This window comes from Argopecten irradians, chromosome 12, assembly GCF_041381155.1.
Source record: "Argopecten irradians isolate NY chromosome 12, Ai_NY, whole genome shotgun sequence".
In the NCBI taxonomy this organism is placed as follows: domain Eukaryota; kingdom Metazoa; phylum Mollusca; class Bivalvia; order Pectinida; family Pectinidae; genus Argopecten; species Argopecten irradians.
The window spans coordinates 14,995,622-15,016,314 of record NC_091145.1 but is presented as its reverse complement, the minus strand read 5'-3'; the positions used below and the strand labels follow the sequence as shown (position 1 = coordinate 15,016,314).

The 20,693-nt window shown below is 37.0% G+C and overlaps 1 protein-coding gene across 1 annotated transcript in view; it reads right to left on the bottom strand.

Annotated features, from left to right (window-relative positions):
- LOC138336009 (uncharacterized) overlaps nucleotides 1–10,790 on the bottom strand; it is a 41,683-nt gene extending 30,893 nt beyond the window's left edge. Inside the window, exon 1 of the mRNA XM_069285269.1 lies at nucleotides 10,396–10,790. Coding sequence (XP_069141370.1) covers nucleotides 10,396–10,432 — 37 coding nt within the window. The 5' untranslated portion in view covers nucleotides 10,433–10,790. The remainder of the gene's footprint in view (nucleotides 1–10,395) is intronic.
- Nucleotides 10,791–20,693: the final 9,903 nt, after the last annotated feature.

The following is a 20,693-nucleotide window of genomic DNA, read 5'->3' as shown; positions in this document are numbered from 1 at the left end:
AATCATATTTAGTTTCAAGCTCGGCTCAAATTATTGACACCTTTAAAGGAAAACAATGACTTGGAAATAACTGGATTGTGTTTATAGCTCGCCGTGCTATCACGTTCAGACATTATTTCGGAGTAGGTTATGACAAGAAGCATGCTGTGGGAACTATGTAGATATCAACACGGGGTCCCTACATGACACAACCGGAAGCCACTTGTCTGAATTATAAATAAAAACTACCACGCTCAGAATCAATAATTTGAATTCAAAGGTCTGATACACTTATTAATTTCTGTTTATTGTCGGGAGGGTGTCAATTATGTAAATCTACAAGTGGCAGCTACAGGCTTCGAGATGGAAATATGATATTAGTCATATAATGATTTGTGGACTTGGACAAATACCCCTGTGTGGTATCAAATAATTTCGAGGGATTTCGAAGCAGCTTTGTCATAAATCTTCCTCTGTAACAGTCATATGACCATGTTAGGCATGAGTATTTGGGCTCTATCGGGTATTAGTCGATATAAATGCATGGATAGTTTTTGAAGAGAACACTGGTTTATAAAGATGACAAGCTCGGCAGACCACTCGAGCCGGCTGGTCCCGCCAGGGGTCGCGACACTCGCGGACGTAATCCGACTATTGGTCATGGGTATGGTCAGATGTGGTTTTGTTACCTGTCGGTAGGTCCGAGTCCGTTTACTGTCAAATATCCCAAGTTTGTTTCATCACTCCACATGACGCCAGATTGACAACAATGGTGGACATGGTTCACACGTGATGCCTTGAATGGGCCATCGTTATCACGTCGATGGCATTCAAGTGCAGATAACTCTACCCGAGTACCCGACACAATAGAATAAAGGTCTCGCTGATGTTAATGATTGCTAATGAGCGTAATTAGTGCGCTTGAGGTTAAAGCACATGATACATTCTGACAGATAAGGAGCTGAGGATCGCATTGCTACACTATTCAACTACTATAGACATGTCACATTTGTCTTGTCCGTCCAACTCAGGTATTCAACCAAGTGTTTCCACTTGATTGGCTATTGATATTGGAGATTTCATATTCCTTCTGACAAAAGACACTGATAAAACGATCCATGCTTTTTCTACCTAATGTTTACGGGCCACAAATAATGGCGTGATGTAAAATATTCGCTTTTATAAAAAAAAGTCCCCAAAACTTTAAAAACCATCTGCGTTAGCACGGTACCTTGTCTGCCTCCGAACAAAATACAAAACAGGTAAAAAACAGATTTGTGTGAAAAGGAGAGAGAGAGAAAGATATCGAGCGACCAGGGATAAAAGGATCAGATGAGGGCCCTTGTATAATGGGTGTTGTATTGAGGCACCGGTACTTAGTCATGGACAAATGAGCTGGCCCGATAGGTGTGCAGACAGGTAGAAAAGCCTCTTAGGATTCTATAATCTGAGGTGACTAATTATCTGGCCCTATATCTCCCAGATTTATCTCGTGTTTACAGCTAGCTGGACTGCTTCGCCTAAACCTACTCATTATATGTATACTCGGGGATAACGATACCCGGGTGTGATCAGCAAGATAGGGATAGCTTGTTTATCCTTCTTACACACCAGTGGTGTGAGGAAGGGGTACGTCGGGAGGGATATATCTGGAGGGGTACATCGGGAGGGGAGGGGTACGTCGGGGGAGGGGTACGTCGCGGGAGGGGTACATCAGGAGGAGGGGTACGTCAGGTTCTTTGTGCTTCTAGGTATACGAAGGGACTGGGGGTTGAGACGAAATATATTTGAGAAATCCGAATTATGTCTATTGTCTTATACGTAGGGTGAACTCGTTGAAATTAATAAATAAAGAAAATTGTTCAGAAGGAAGGAGGAATAATTGGACAGGGAATGTTGTATGATCTGGACATTTGTGATCAGACGAAAAAAAAATTCTGGTGATGCCTGAATAGTTTCAGAACGGTTTATGATCCAGTAGAAATAACAACCTTAGTTTTCTTCTAGAATGTGGGTTTCTACTTGCAATTGATAATATTTTGTGTTTGGAGTAAATCATCTTTCTGTAGTTTTGTCAGTGTTTTATACCATATCTAAGACCATGCAACGTCTGATAGTGTCAAAACTATGGGTTGCCAAATCACCATTTTAGACAAATTACTGCAGTACGTGAAAACTTAAAAAAAATACAACTTCCCTGCAAGCTTTAACATCTCAGAAATTTACATGAGACCTCCCACTGGTGTATTTGTGTAGATAGTTAGCTGGTCCCTAACGACATTTTTCAGGACATGTCTGGTGAATACCAAGGTTCCACACGGGGCTACGGGGTAACGAGTCTGGACGATTAGGGTAGGCAGCCAGGTAGACAATGGGCGGAAAACTACCGGGCGCATGTAAATGTTACGTTGTAATTCATCTAACAAGGAGGATGTCATCAGGAACAAAAAGGACCCCTGGTGGTGGTAGGACTGGATGCTTTTACAAAATACTGGATAATACTTTATCAGTTTAAACAGACAAATTCAAGAAACTGCATTGTCAACCGTTTTCGAGTTGCTCTTAATTGGGTATCATAGACATATTGTTGACATTTAACCATTAACGGTAAAGCTTTGGCGACAACTATGACCATTTCTGGAAAATTTAACTTAAGAAATGAGATGAAACACATTGAAAAAAAAATATGCTAAAAAGGAGAATTTATAGATTTAAATAAAAGAATGAAATGAATTGTCATTTGTATAGAAGATAAAAATGTTAGTTGTTAAATGCAAGGCGCGTGCCTGATGAGAACTGATAACCTATGTCTATTTTACTAATGACTTTAAAACTGAAACTGTCAGTTTGATTTGCCAAGAGCAGACACATTGGCCTCCGGAACTTCTTTACTCTCAAAACAAAATGAGTGGCGAATTAAATTGGGAAATGAAATTTATCAAACTATACAAAACAGGGTTCAGATAGGGTATCATTCTAACACAGTTATTGTTTGAAATCAATTTTACTTCAACAAAATGCCACCTCGACACGCTACCGTACAAACAACATAGATATGTTTGTGGCGGTTTTACGGCTCCAGATGCTGCAGACGAAATTGGAAGACATTAAAATGGTCTGCGCCTGTCGATGATTGAAGTTGACTCAACGACCGCGATCAAACCGTTCCTAATGTACTAGTGACCACAGCTGTTTATAATCTTGATGGTTTAAACGTTTGTCTGTTTATATATATAATTGGTAGGATAAAGATGCCAGATCTCATATGTGTCAAATAATGAGTAGAGTTATTAAAAGTTAAAGCCGTCTTGAGCAGGTCTCTCGCCGGGACGTTTGAGTATTAAAACGATCGTTCTTTGACAGGGTGTTGAAAAATAGATATACGGATTATCCTAGGGTTTGGGTCACTCTAGTTAGGGCGGCGTAAGTCTGGACACCGGTCATTTAATTGACCGCTTATTTTGTTTTCGTCTCTCGGGTATGGCGTTATAGGAGAGATTATGGCTTGTTGAGGGCTATTTAGTTTGGTTTAATACTGGATCAAGGGTTTTACATACCAACAAAGCCCTAAACACCTGCAAACAGAGATGTATATACAAGGTTATGTACCAATAAACAAAACATATACACGTTATCCGCGCGTGCAACACCTAACGTCGGATTTTCAACCCAACCGGGTGGCACCAAAATAGTAACAATGCATAATATAGCATAATAAGGCACCAGGTGGGCCACAAGCCTCTGTGTAACTTGTGTTTACAAGTGATTTCCCATGTAAGTCAATCTCAACATGTTGAATAATCTAATTTTGTTTGCGGCGCAATTTTTAGCTAACTCAACCCCGGGGAAAATAAAATTTTATTTAATGCAATAAAAAACCAACGTCGCGTGGGGCTTATCATGCCGGAGGAAATATCGGCGAAAAAAGTTAAACGGATGCAGTGAATTATAGAGATGTTACGGGGAAATTCCCTGCAGCATAAAATTAAATTATCTTCATTATATTTTTTAGTCCCAGACGGGTTTAGGTTTGCTCACGGCAACATATACAGCCAAGTGATGCGATTCTATCGGTATGTATGTATAGTCTGATCTATCAATTCAGCCAATTCATGAAAATCACAGATACAATCTTGCAGTTCCAACTTCTGTCGCTGGGAGCTCAAACTTGAAATAGGGCTTGCTAATAAGATAAATCCAGCAGAATGACGGATCTGTCTAAAAGCACCTGAAACAGTTTCCACTAATGATGCTAAGATAAATATCAGACCGAAATCCCCAGGAGTAAACGGACGCATTTCAAAAAGTAAATACTTCAATGTTCAAGCATCTCATTTTCTAATGGCTGCCCCGTAAGTGTATAGAAATGCCATGGAAACTGTCCCATCACCTTGGTCAGACATATCGCAGGGTCCTGTATTATATAGAACTCTGTAAACTGATCTAGATAAACAATACACAATTTGGAACTTAAACATATTAAAAGCATCGAAATGCAATGCATGTGTTTACGACACCGGAACATCGGTCTGCGATACAATACAGTATTGTTACAATTGTTCTTTACATCTAGTGCTTTGATAAAAATCGTAATAGATTAATTTCTGGCGCCCAGACTCTTTATCTGTGTATTTACTTGTAAAACGAACCCAACTTCATGGTTTTCAAACAGGATTTGTAGCTGACTTCTCAATTCAGAATAATATTTGTATGGAACTCCATTCCAATCTCGTACCAGACAAAAGCTCGGCATAAACCCGGGCTGACCATGTACAACCCTGATGCGGATGAGCTATCTATGGCATTAATGATATTGGATTCAATGTAGTACAGCGCTGGTTTTAGATCGATTTGAGAATGTATAGAAGGAAATCTGGTAACATTTCAGCGCTAAGCCAAGGTATTCATATGTCATAATCTCGGACGCAAGCCTTATAATTTCCGTTTCGTTTCATATTGCAAAAAAACTAATTATAATGATCCCTGGAATGATCCCAAACTCGAGAAAACATCATATCCCCTCTCTTTTCAAAAATTGTACTGGACGTACTAAAGGACGATTTGCCAATATTGCATTTGAAATTACATCAAATCCGTTCCGTGGTGTCCTTTCTCATTATTTCCCCTGCGTGGATTATTTCCCCTGCGTGGAAAATTCGCAACCATATTCCTAATATTGTCTATAAGTTATTTTCGTGGTCCAAGAAAGAAAAAATTCAGATAATTGGCAAATTTTACATTTGAAATAAATTGCTTTCACTTAACATTTTTTGTAGTATCTTAGCGTGTATTTTATAGTTGAGGATGTAGATTTGTACAATATTTGTGCGATGTAAACACTTGTGCAGAAATTTATTTCCATTTCAAAAGATGATATGTTTTTTTTTAGAAAAGTCAATCACGAAAATGATAAATGTTTTATTCTGCAGTAAAGACCCAAACTACACGTGATCAATACCATCTCATATTTACTGTAACAATTAAAAAAGGTTTCAGGTCAGGGGATATAGATCTATGTTTAATATATATCAATATTTTATTTTTTGTTTCGTGTTTTTTTGTCTATAGGATAATTACTGAATTGTCAGCTATCATAGATTTATTCTTTAATTTTTGCTTTTCAGAATCCATTGCTTCAGAATGAACTTGATGTAACTGTATGCGCTGTCACTTGGAAATAAAAGGTTTCTACCATACACATGATATTCTACACTACACAAATCTCTCTCTGGAATCATCTATTGAAAACTTTCGATGCATGTCAGTGCCCAAGAACAAAGCTTCTGCTAAAAGTCTTCCATAGATAATTTATTTATGACATATTGACCTTAAAAGACTTATCAGATCAATTTTTAGGCATTGGTTGCTGTTTTCAATATTCATCCTTTGGAGGGACATGTTTCGTCCTATCGTGCCGTATCACCTATTGCTATTCATGTACATATGATCTCACCCCTGTGTGTATCTGATGCCGTTTGAGCATCACAATTCTCCCATTCGATATTTTCCCGATACTGCTCTCGTAGATGATATATCTGCCATGCTATGATAGGGTTTGCAGGGCTCTGATAGGACTAATGTGAGCGGCCCATGTCAGATACATTACCATTCTCCTATACAAGGTTTAGCGGTACTGTGTATATACAGCAGATCAATCAAAATGATTCATGCTTAGATATAGATGGACGATCGAAGATTTGACATATCTACGCAAGACCAGACACTGCCGACATGGCGTAGGAACACTTTTTGAATTATTGATAAAGAAACATCGCTCATTCCTAATAGCAACTGGTCGATTAAAAACAATTATTAGGAAGATTCCGTCTTCTCGCAATCAAATATTATTCCTCGATAATTTATTACCCTCAATGGCCTAGCAGAATAACGCTATTTGGTCATTAGTGGGGCTTAAAAGTATGCAAATAGAGTGTCTAACACGTACGAGAGCGATGTACAGGAATTCGCGTTTTATTTACCATCCAATAACTGTATAACTAGTTTGAGCCCATCTCGTGTCAACTTAGTCGTGCTTTCTAGTTTATGTGTTTAGCGGTCTTATCACACAAATAGTTTCCTAGTCGGTAGCGTAACGCGCCACACAAATGTCTCCACGAGCGGATGTAGGTTCTAACGTCGAGTTAGCACAAACACAGAACGTGCATTCTTTGCTCCGTAACATTTTCACAAGGCGTAACGAGTAGTCAAAGATTCCAGGCATCTAAACAATTATAGAAAGCAACATTCCAATTAGCATCTTACGCAAGCCTCACTGCACACCCTGCGCTGTTCCCTAGAGTTTCATACCCCCTCCCCGATTCTAGTTTTTCATCTCTAGTAGCACAGTGTTCAGTGTCAGCACCTCGACCCACACTCCCTCCCCTCCCTTTTTTAGGATCCCCTCCTTTTTTAGGATCCCCTCCCCGGATTTCATTTTCCGTTTCATTACTCTCCAACACTGATTTATTCAACATTTACATGAGTTTTAAAGTGCCTCGGTGGTTTTTTAAAATGAAATATTTTTCTTTTCTATGTTTATCCCGAATTTCATCGTAACTTCGGGTTTCTGTTATATGTATTCTTTACTGGAAAAACGTTTCTTTTAAAATGGTTTTGGAATGTTTAAAAACTATTGTAAGCCACTGTAGCGTTCCGAGACACCACGAAGTACGGTGTTGTGTTTCTGAAGCTAGACAATAGCAGACGTATTCAAAGTTAATGAAGAGTGTATTATTAGGAGGTATTAGGGGCCATTACGGACACGTTGTATACAACTTCTGTCATTCACACACACAACTTGTTACAGAAAATCCCAGCGAAAAAAAACAGAATCTGATAAGGCATGCCAAAAACAGAACCCACAAGATAGACCCTAGGGTTTAGCCACCGAACGCCCGGGCCCGTATAAACTGTGATACGGATCTGTCAAATGTTTTTATCTAAAATCTACAAAATCCTAAACACATAAGAAAATGTTGAAAACACATGTTAAATTGAGCAGTCGTGTCCCTAAGCCTTTTGTAAATACTACTTTGGCTGTTAGCCCCTCGTAGGAACCCACCTACCCCAAATCTGTGTCTGATCCCTCCTCACGTGTCTGGGGGAGGCTAATCCAATTAGTACTACTTGGACATGTTATTATTACGGCAGGTTAATGTGTACCTAAGAACAATAACATGGGGATATCAGGTCACCGAATGTTTAACTCCCCTCGTTAGTGAGGTCAGTGTTTCTGCCTGCTCGTCGTGTGACATTCGGCGTGGTAAATTAGCTGTACATGCCTGTCCCTCGAGACGTCTCTAAGATCAGATATCCTACATAAAGTACTGATAGTGCCCCAGAGAGCTGCTCTGGGTTATATCAGAACCTGGGTCTCGTCTGCCTTTTAAAACCCAAGGGGTCAGGATTACACATAGTAAAAACATCCAAATGAAATTTGTTGAGTATTGCATCAATCAAAACACACGAGGACATTGTCTTTACAGGACAATGCTCCAGCAAACCATGTTTTTCTGTGTCATTTGTATATTTCCATTTTTATTCGTAGAAAAGAAATCCCAGACAGAACCATCACGAATGGAACAGAGCCAAAGTAAAGTAGTTTGTGCGGACTGTCACATTTTATTTACACAACATGTTTAAGAAGCAGATTCGATATTTTTCTTCCAAATACTGAAACATATTTCTGCTCCAAAGATATAATAAAATTCCTTGTTACTACATTGTGTATCTTTCATTGTCGTGTGAGAAAGCTGGTGTGATATCAGCGAGATTCCCTGGTCTCCTCTCGCCATACCATCACGTTATACACCGACTGTAAACCCATACCATGATATTATATAGTCCTAATAACATAATACACACACAGTGTCAAATCCCCTAATAGGGCTTATCTTTTTGATCAAGGTCGTGACCTTCAAACAACTCTCACGCACTGTCATTTGTACATTATATCATTATTTCACAGGCGAATAATTGTGTCTGTATCCATATGATACGTCATGTACGCCCGATTTGCTCAATATATTTTTTTATTTTATATAATATATTTAGTCATATGATTATCATTGTCATCTGAGCACCACAGTGATATTTAAAAATTATACAGAAAAAATAATCGACACATGACATTGTATACACAAAACCCTTGTCCTTTATACTCGGAAAACGAAACCAAATATCTGTACAAAATAACCAGTTTCGATCACAATAGAATATTTATTATTTTTGTGTAGGAAAGTGCAGTATATGATACCAAATGTGCAAAAATTTCCGGTAAGATATTTCTTATTGATTGGCAGGGGCAAACAGTTCATTGTGTTATGACAATATCCAGACAGTTTTTGTTTGTTGAGTTTATATCTATATATATATCATAAAAAGTATACTCAACGGAAGAATGGATACACCATGGACACTATTGTTGATGAAAATATGGTATGGGTATTTTATAATAAAAAAAAAACCTATGGTTTTGCTGGGGGGAAATTACTTAAGTTTGTCATATACATGTAGACATATCAAACAATGAACCACAAATATTGACCACTTCACAGGAGGATAGAAATTTAGACAAATCATTAAAAGATAGAAGTCATTGTTAACAAGTTCATCACGGGATCAAGGATCTGGTGTTTTAGACATGATCATCACTAAGTCCTAGGTTACTATAAATATATATATTTATATGATGGTATCTTTAGCCACATGCTCATGGGGGAAAATTCGGGGACAACTACAAAATTCTCAACCAATAAAAATGAAGATATTTTCGATAACGTGTTTTGCCTGAAGGAATGTATATTTTTGCATAATTTTGTCAGTCTGACATCTAGAAACAGACTTTAATTAAGAAAAGTAAATAAGCGAATTGCCTCCAACTCCGTTTCGTGAGAGTGGGGCCATGGTACAGCTGATAAACGAGTGGCGGGGTAAATAGGAAGGTCTGATGAGGAACGCCACACAACCCTTTTAGTTTTCTCGTTAACAGAATTGTAAATCAACATTACAGGTAGAAATAAAGGTAAATTATTTAACAGGTAATGGACTGAGAGGCTATATATTATCGTTTATCGAGCTGGAACATACTATACGGTATATTATACCTTATTTACATAAAATTGCAATCATCGACTTCAATTACAGGTGAGAGACAGTCTCGCGAGTGGGGAAAATTACATTTACGGATCTATTTTATACTTAAGATACATCCGTCGGGAATCGGTTCGGAGAAACATTATCCCATTGGAAGAAGAAATATTATCCAAGCATTGATCGAGGACTTCATCATACGGTTCTACATAAAGACGTTAGGAAGACAGTCGATTTAATGACTAATGTAGTCCGTTATATGTGTAAACAAACAACACACGGCCAGGTGTACTGTTGTGTACAGTTTTTAAAGATTTAGGAAATGGTTGTGTCATTTTGCCGATGTCACCCACACGCGTACAGAGACGAGTCAACATTTGACAATGGGCAATCATAGCTAGCGTTGACACTTGATCGGGTTAACTGTGTGTGCATAACGCATGCCAAACCGATATCGAGGAAATGGACAGAAAAACGTGCCCGTACCCAGGGGCTGCACTTGATCCCTACCACGGGGATATAGGTTATATCAATATCACACTTACATATCAATAAAAATGTCCACACTACACCAAAACTTATAAATGAAATTACGATTGGGGAAGTGTACTTAGTCACATAGATGTATAGTACAAAGGAACATCTTAGAAATTCTAAAAGAGAAGAATAAGAGTGGATTGGACAGTTTATACCTATACTGAGGACACCTTTAATACGTCCATTCACAGTGATGATTGTCCTGACAACAGCGTTAACCACAAAACGATGGCATTAGTGTGAGTAAATAATGAAAAGTATCCCCGGGGTAGGGGAAATGGTACTTACGGTTATCGTCCCGGGGGCAGGTCGGTATAGAAGACATCCTGTGTGTTTTAGTAGCCTGCGATCTGTCTCCGACCGAGGCACTTCGCTAACTGACTCCCTTGATTAAGTTCACAGCGAAGGGTTTTAAGAAATAATTTAAAGGCCTTTACGGTGAGGTCCACAGCGGGTATATATATGTATATATATACAGTATAAACTTAATAATACACTACCACTGTCCTTTTACAAATACACAGACGTTTAAAATATACACAGTATATATAGACTGAAGCCGATTAGGTCCTTGTTCAGTCAAAACATTCCTGGTTATAATTGTTGGTATTTTTTCTCCAGAGATCTCACACCGGTGTTGTGCTTTCGCTGTCTTACGCGACACTGACTGTGAACCAGCGAGTACGGCTCTTACAGTCACACCCGCCTTAACACAGATAGCGGGACCACTGATCAGAGCCGAGCTTCAATACCTCCATTATACACCCGGTATACTAACACTAATCCAAATATGAAATGTTTGAGTCATAAACAATAGCCGGATTTTCACACGTTCTCTAATAATAATCCCGTATAATCGGAGAACAGGCTTTCTTTGTTACAAAAAGAATAATGTGTTATATACATAGGTTATTTTTTAACCCTACAAAATATCTGTCAATGTGATTAAGAAGGTGTCAGGGTACTTTTGTGTAAAAGCGAGAAAACAGATAAGAATGTTCACACCTAGGCTAATGGGCAAACACAAAACGGTTTAAACAGTTTCTGTTGTATTTAACGCTGTTGGTCTGTAAAACACACCGGCTTGTTGCATGCGAAATATAAACATTAATATTTGATATTGCTACTACAGATGGCGCGTGCTCGACTCTCCTGTAATTGGCTTTTGCCACATTCGTATATACGATCTATTCAGCTCATCAACAAGTCAGATATGTTAACTTAACACACTCAAAACAAAACAAAAAGTTTTCATGGTCTTTGTTTTCAAATTTTGCTTTCTTAAAATAATTGTTGATGTCATCATGTTTATAATATGTACAGAATATATTTTAGGACTTGGTATTTCTTATACATTTTGTACGTAAAAACAAATATATCAAAGTAATAAAACTATTTATTACGAAGTGAATGAATAAGTTTTTATTGGAGGCTGTAGAATGTGTGTTAACCCTGTACGGACCAGTGATTTTTGTTCTTCATTTGATTAATCCACGAACGAATACTTAATGCGGAATCAAGTTTTTTCTCTAACCAGATATGATATTTCTCATTTAAAAAGCCACTATATTTCAAATATCGGTGTTTTACTATATATAATAGTATCAAACACGTCGGCTGGAAACAAACCGCTACAGCAGCTGAGCGACAAGTAATTGACACGGAAATTGACAAAGAATTACATATCTCTCTTGTTCCGGGGTATGGCAGTTACAATAATTTGATTAGGGACGTTTATTTTACATCGCTCACCAAACAAAACAAGCGAATCTGATTGACATCTGTGTATATAATGTAATTGCTTTTATTAAATATATTTGTAGTGTATGTAAAGTACATTGTATGCGGCATTCATCGATTTTATTTATTATGCTATGTTCTATAGATTAAGTAATTCATTAGTGTGACAATGAAATACAGGAAATCAAATTGTATGGTGTCTACTTTTCATAAGTACTGTATTATTTAGATAGTGACGCTATGCCCATTTGTACCGCAGCATCCGGCTTAAATCAAATCTGACATTCAACCTACACGAAGTTTCATATATGATTTCCGTCACATTTATAAGTAATATAATGATCAAAAATGCTATCGCGTTAGGTGTTTCAAATACCAGAAATGCATAGCCTTGCTAAAGCATTAATTAAAAGGTACCATGGCCAAGGCAATAGAATAATTTCTATATACACCAAATATTATTTTTATGGTGATTGGGAAGAAGGATACTGGGACTGTTAATCATACACGTCTCTTGAAAGTAAGATAAACAGTCAGAGGACATTTCAGATTGACAACACTATAACACGATCGTAGATGCTGTTAAAGTTACATACAAAGTAACTCCGTGTCCCCTCATGTTACCTCATTTTGATCTAACAGATAACGTTACTGGCCTTCAATCCATTTCCGTCAATACAAAGTTACCTCCCTTCCTACGAAGTGAATTAAAGGGAAGTAACTCTGATATAACATAGTGGTATGACATAACATGTATGTTAAAGATGAGAGAAAAAGTTGGTAAAAGAGGCTAGCTTTTTGGGGGGGGAGAACTAATATAGGCATTGTCTCATGCTTGATCCCTTTTTGATGAAATTTAAAGATGAAAATATATTATCGATGGGGAATACAAGAGTTGAAGAATTACCTGGCCCAGATAATTGACCAGTGTAGATTTAATATTTTGGCCTAGTAGCTAATTCGTCCTTAATAATGTTAACGCCACTGTAAAAGTAGATACAAGGGTTTAGAAAAAAAAAGTTCTTAGATAATTCAACCTTAGTTGTCTCCCAATATGAATGTGAATCTAATTTATACCGAGTCAGAAATTCCCCAGATCTATATCCGAAAGGCAAATAACACAATATACAGCGTAATAAAGCATGACACTGGTCTGTAAAATACGGAAGCTGCCAGCGTTAATGTCATTGACATAGAATTCTATCTGTGACACAAACGTTATGTCTGGTTACAGGGACACACGCATATATATAGTATATCTATACGTTCAGAATTTAATATCTCCATATAATATATTTATATAGCACCATAGGGACACGAGAACCAGTAATACTGTATGTGTAGTTTAGATTTTCATCTTGTAAAATCTTTGTAGATAAACGATTTTTAAATTATAATGTGTTCGTTTTGCTGGAGTATCGTCATAAATACCTAAATAGAATATATACATATATATATATATCTTTGTCCTATATATATCTGTGTCCATCTAAAGGGTTGGTACAAGTATACACAACCCAATTTCAAATTCTTATTTTGGAAGACTTAATCTAAATTCGATGAAAATGTTTCCATTTCTATAATGAAACTAAAACGATGCTTTACCTCCATTTATAAATTTATAAATAGAAAATTTGTCTTACAAAGCTGCACAGAAACAAGAGAAAATACTAAACATATTATAGGTTCGTGTTCATGTATTAAAGTTAATTCTCAGGTCCCTGGGTGTAACACTTTATTCTGATAACCACAGGAATTCTAATAATTTTCAGCAATTTTTTATTCAAGAAACTTCATTCAAGGATGGGAAATATCCATCAACGGTTCACTCAAAGCAAAACATTATATAAAGGTCGACACATTTTCTGTTTTATCTATTAAAATCCGCACAACTTTCCAAATTCCTCTCGTAATTTTATTTTCACTTTTGACGGACTTTCGTGTTGATATAATAAAATACAATAAAGCACGCCGGTAGTTTATAAATTCCTTTTTATTTTATTTTGCGTTTCCACAACCAGTCTCTCCATTTGTAGATTAGCCAAGATGTTAAGTAACAGTTCTGCCTGCCAAGTATATTATTGATAAGAACAGACCACTTTTCTTATTATCGTTTGCATGTGTATATAGAAATAAAGTAAATCTAGATATTGTTAAAATTCCCATTTCGTCTTAGCATGCAAGTGCTTTGTACGGCTACCGGGGATCAATGAGATTTATGACAGTCCGGAATCATATTCTTTGAGATTTTGTCATTTCAAGACGTAATGGTAATATAGTTAGTGTTACTGCCAAGGGTTTTTGCGTGTGTCTGGGACAAGTGTTCGTTTTTATTGAAACTACATTTGTATAATGTAGTTACGCTATCAAAAGTTCCACTGCACTTCACATGAGGTATATATAACTCTATTGGAAGTAGTCAATGACTTTAACACATGCTGCGAAGCCATTTTCTATCAGATTCATATCAGAACACAAAGTTAAATAGAAAAGGTTTTATTAAATGTTACATGTGTATATACTGTAAAACGCCATCATTTTAGATGTAAATATGTTTTTGCGATATTCTTACCTTTGCGATATTCGCACTGTGGTCACAACGCCAAAATGATAGCTTTTTTACTTTCAGTATGATTATGTACACGTACCTTCCTTAGTAGAACTGTTCGGTAAATCTCGATCCGATTTCTCATTTTCCTTCGGTAAAGGCATTGATATATTAACACTTTTGTGTGCAAAACTCGACTCCGTTAAAACTACTACCATGTTTACAACATTTGACAACAATTGCGAAACAAGTTCAAATCCGATTATCTCCCCTATCTTGGTTAAAAAAGCGAGGGTCCAACTTCATCACCTTGGCGAACACTTTATGATTTTTCCAATCGGACATCCTCGACCTTTTACCAAGGTATCAAAGCCAAAGCTACATTACTTCTACGTTGTATAATGCACTACATACACTACAGTTTTACCAGTACAAACGTAACTGCTCTGACTAGAATTTTGAAAATTTTACATTCATCACGACGCGCTCGGGTTCGGCAATGCAGCATACCGTAAGTCAAGCTTTATGCCCAACGGTTTGACCTTTGTCTCTCCAAAATATCAGAAACTACAGAAAAAGAGAACTAATACAAAACTTTTCATTCCTCATCATACTTCCCCGTTGAAGGTTTTTACCGCTATCTCATGCATTTGAACTTTTCCCGGAACATAAAAAACCGTAAAGTTTATTATCTAAATGGCAATTAGAACGAGCGACCTTTAGAATGAATTATCATTCTGTCGGTATCGACCATTTCATGTAGGGACTTAGTAAATGGATGTCTGAATAGCTATGCTGTTAGTTCCGTATAGTGGACAATAGGGGAATCATATGTAGGTACTAGTATCTGGCAAGTTCCTATATGATTTTGAAATCTACTGTTTCACAGTTAAGGTGGACCCTCGTTTGGACTATGAGTGAAGAGAGACATGTTGGATGGTTCGATCGGGTTCTTATAGTTTCTTTTCCTGGTCAATAAAAAAAGGATAAAAATCACCAAAGAAATTTGTAGTTTACTTGTACCACTTTCAGATTTACTTGTATATATTGAACCAGGATGAACACATTTGACTTCAATTTCAGAGATCTGTTAGATATTTTCTACAATTTTCTCTCTTTGTGTCAAGGAAAATCATTTCAAATACAGTGACATCTAAAGAACACATGAATCTTCAAGACACAGTGTCATATAATCATATAGGGCATTCTGACCTTGACTACATACTGTACACAAATCTCTGAAATAGTTTACAAAAATTTAAACGTGCACGTCATACACCTTTTTAATTATTAAAGAGGAGGTGTTTTTATTCACAAAACAGATTAGGTTTATCCCAAAATTCTTATTCCAATGTTGCAGTTTTTAAAACCTTGATAGATATATACTTGTACATATTGTATATACTCTAAAAGAATCGTCGACTAACAAATTTTTTGCAACCTATTTTTTTGATAACTAGGTTGAAAGAAAAACCTGACATGACACTGTAAATACGTTGATAACTATGCAGTAAACATATGATTACCGAGTAAAATATCAACAAAGATGGTATTATCGAAATTCCTTTAGAATTATAAAAAGAAATAATATCACTCAGACAGTGACGGTTTGAGAGAAACCATATTCAACATTCGATATATTATCAAGAAGGGCCCTATAACACTGTTGCTTTGTAGTCGTATTGATATCACAATTCAATCGAGTCGCTTCTCGGCTATTTTCAGGTTATCTCAACTGCCTTGTAAATATGATAGTAAGCAGACCTGCTTCAATGTTACGTCAAGTTACCTCACAAACCGCACAATGAATCCTTGACTTCAAAGGGAAACATCAGGTATTTCCTCATAAACGTTTTCGACAATGGCAGATAACTCGGTGTGCAAATCAGCAGGCGTAGTTTGGACGCTACCACAAATCATCACATAAACTATTCTAAGCTTAGTTGATCCTGTCATAAACTGGTAAGGGGAGATAATCATAAACTGACAAGGGGCGATAACTCAGACACTCGGTAGTCAAAAGTTCAATGTTATCGATATAGTTTAGTACTTCTTTAAATTGACAAAGACAAGTAAAACAGGCTGAATGGTGTGAGTTATAGGTATGGAAAAATGCACTTCAAGAATTCAAAGATGATGTGCGACCATCGATACAAATTGTTTATCACGCCCAAAAATGTCCAAGATAGGATTGAAAAATGGGATATTACTCTAAAAGGTCTCGAAATTGAAAAGGAAACAAGAGCATAACTGTGTCTCTCTTGATGTCTTTCAAAATTGCAGCAGAAGGTTCTTTTAAAAATAACGATCTAATTGTACTGTTGTTTGACAGGGGCAGATAATTAAATTTAGTTATCATAAATCATCGCCATGTACGGCGTGCTGAAGTTGTCCATCACAAGGGGACGTCACTCTGCATATAAAGAGATCAATAAGAACATAGCCCCGGATGTAAAAATTTACATATCATCACTCGGCATCTGGAATAGGTTTTCTCAGTAGATACGAGAGCCTAGGAGGAGATAACCGGTCTAGGCCGTCAAGATAAGCCGATAGCACCAAAGGCCTTGTCGACTATCATTAGCATTGGGTTACGATGTAATGTCTATTAGTGTATACTCGCCGATAGTGGGGAGATTGGGAGGCTGAATAGCTGATGTCTCCAAGTTTACCTATCACGATAAAGGATCTCCTAACAGAAAGGGAAAGTCGGGTTCAGGATGGCCAGTGTTTACGGGTTTCTTGGGCGGTTTTTGTGGTACGCGATGAAAAGTTTGGCATAACACATCTGTCCGTGGTATAAACAACGATCTCAATGTATTAAATTATGTCAGGAGTGCTGACTAATTCGTAATTTGTTTTGGATTTTTTGTCAGTCTGTTTTTGTAACCCTTGCTGATTCATCGCCTCTCGCTAAAGATTATCATGCAAATGTTGTACGGGGTCAATATCATTTTTTTTTATAATAATGAATTCTGCCAATGAACAAAGAAGTGAGACTTTTTGTGTCCACTAACAACCATTTTTGTTCAGTCAGCCAGAAAAAAATATCAGCATTGAATGATAGACAAAGATTGGATTAAGATGATAGTGTGTTGTGTTGTTCAGAACGGGCACTTTGTTCCGGGAAATAATTTGTATAAATTGGTAAACAATTCGATTATACCCACTAAAGGGTTTTATCAGCATGACCTCAGCTTAAAGTGACTGGTGAGGTTGACCTTTTCGTTACAAACCTGTTTCACTGAGAGCCAAGCAGATTTCTTTCGCCTCATTTTGTAGTTGAATTTCACTAATTTAGTTGTTCACTGTATATATTCAGACCTATATGGACCAACATCTGACTGGGTCAATGATTGTCGGTATTTCACCACACACTCGATCCCATCTCCAGTTCGTGGACAACATGATACAGTATGTCGCCTATACATGCTGTAGATCGATGATTTTTCTACACGTACTTCAGTTTTCTATCAGCTTCAAAATTTGACACGGCTCTTCTTAATCCTGGTTGTTAGGACGAAAATAAAATAAAAGTCAAACTGGATCTACCTTTAGTGAAATTAAGTTCACGGGCCTAAGACAAAGAGTTCCTGGCGGTGCGCTGTCGGCTTCTATAGGCCATACACCTCTTGTTATCGAGAATGGTCTGGATCTGGGACCCTCATCATAATTTATCAATCATTATTTCTTTATACAAATAGTAAATTAGATTAGGCTTTAATTATCCGATACTCCATTTAATTTCCTCTATCTCTCCTCCAACCCATGGCTGATATCCCCACAAGTGCCTGTGACTATCTCAGGCTACACGTGGCGGATAGTGGACGCTGAAATCCGACTCCGAGATCAAAGTATATGAAGTGCCCCAGTGAATATTTCATTTATTGAAATTGCTGCTAATCATTATGAAGGGCAATTGGTCCATAACTATTTACCTTTGTGTAACAAGCAAAGATGTCTTATAACGACCAACTATTTGGAATTACAAAGTAAATTCTTAAAGAAACAAATGAACAACTTGGATATTTGAGATTTCTTTTAAGAAAAAATCCTAACTGAATCATTGAAATGACAAATTGTCGACTGAATACCTGGGAGGTAAGCTGAACTTCATTGAATCTGACAGGTAGAGCTCGTTATTTGGTATCTACTGAATCCATTCTACTCAAGCTAAATAGGCGAGAAAACGGCCGATTCTTTATACATCTGCATTTAAGAGAACTAAAAAGATATTTGCGTACCAAACCTAAAGTTGTGTTATACAGCCCGTCAAGTTTGACGTTTACGAATATATTAAAATAAAATATATTATTCTTTTATAATGTGAATGCTCAACCTAAAGACTATTGCGCATGTGTGAACAATGCATCGTTTACTCGGGCGTGTGTTCATTATACTTTTTATATAGAGTTTTATTATCAGAGAAAATGTTTCACCTCAAAACAGGTGTAACTACATGTTATGGACAAAAGCAGTAAATTCACGTCATAAATCAGTACAGATATTTTAAAAACGCAAACCGTTTTTCTGATACTTGACTTCATTTATATAAAACTATTAAAAACTAATTTGGTTGTGTTAAGATTTGATGATAGGAGCCATGCATCAATTATGTGCACAGACAGTTCGACAATACCATAGTCATTTCGATTCGTTGTTCAATTCTTTAGAAACATGCACGTAATTGATCATGGAGTGAAATAAATGATATTTACATATTCTAACACTTAGCCTGGTCGTCTACCAAATCCTATATCTATTTGATATATAGCACGATCACGTAAGTTCTCCCACGTTACAGACAGTAATTACAGGGGGAAATATTACATGTATTGTCACGTCCACTGCACCAAGGCTTAACAAAGCGCGTGCTTTGTCCTGGTAAAGAAACATGCACCATGACTAACGGACATCCAATGGTGTTGACACTGATGTAAGACACAATTAGTAAAGTAAAACTTCTGTTTTGTACCATACTGTCCATTAAGTTGGATATTGCGGTGACCATACATATTACCACAAGTCATACACCTCTAGGTCGCGAGTTCGAATCAATGTAGGGTAGTTGCCAAGTACTGACCATCTGCCAGTGGTTTTTCTCCTTAAATGGTCCTGACTGTTAAAGAAATCAAACCAAACCAAGTTAGGTCTATAGATGATTAAACAATAATTAGTCTAAAAGAAAGCAAATCACAACTGATGTTATTGAACATAGGGAGCCAGATTGCTATTATATACAAATATGATACACGTATTAGCTGGGCGTAGTGGAATATAGTCGCCAGGCAAGTCACAAGTCGTGAAATGCAATTGTGCTAAACTCCAACAACAATCCCTAACGTAAGGAATCCCTTAACAAAACTGACCAATAGAATCTAGCATTGCAGAAGTTAAGGAAGGGATTTTTTCATGATTTATGTGATGCTTTCCTATTGGGGATTATAAGTGAAGGAATTCCTTACCTATCCTTCAATTTGATTAGCTAAAATAAGCCATTTGACCTCTTTCTTGGCCATCGTGATATCTTTATCAACACTGCATGACCAAGTGTTATTTCTTAAAAATAGTTTGTGGTTTAGGCAGGACTAAACTGTTTCGCACGCTTTTCTTGAATTCTTTAGGCTTTAACCCAGGAAAAAATGATTTGAGACGCGCTATCTTTGTATTGTCAGTGGTATATAGTAAGAGAAAGTATTATACCGTAGACGTTGTTCGTATTAATCGCAGGACTCTGTTCTTTTCTGAAGCCATTATTTCACTTCACGTATGACATCATTGCGACCCGAATGCATAGAAACTCCTTATCTTGATAATTAAGTCACATTTCTTTCCAAAATAGGCGGATTGTATTTTATTAAAGCTTGCATCCTCATTTTTTCCTATCCTAGAAATCCCCATATCACCATGATATCAGCTTGTCGAGGAAGTGATATTATTTAATTATTTTTTACCTCGACGGGCCTCCATACCGTCAACTATTTTGTGTATGGTGAATTTCGATCGTGTCCTCACCGGGATTCTTATAACAAGTCATCGATTTTAAGGAGCTATCTGTGTACCTAGGGGCTGTAAAACTAGGCACAACCAGGCAACTCTCGTAAAGTTATAACATCTCCTGACAGGTTAGGGGTCCTCAAGATCATACATTAAAGTTTTATATTGCTACACGGACTTTAAGTTACCTGTGAGGTACTTACAACATATGTAAACTAATCTTGTCCCATGAAATATTGACATTGTGTTTTGGCGTAATGCGGGTTAGTACCGAGTGGTCGGGCTAAAACAAATCCCAAGG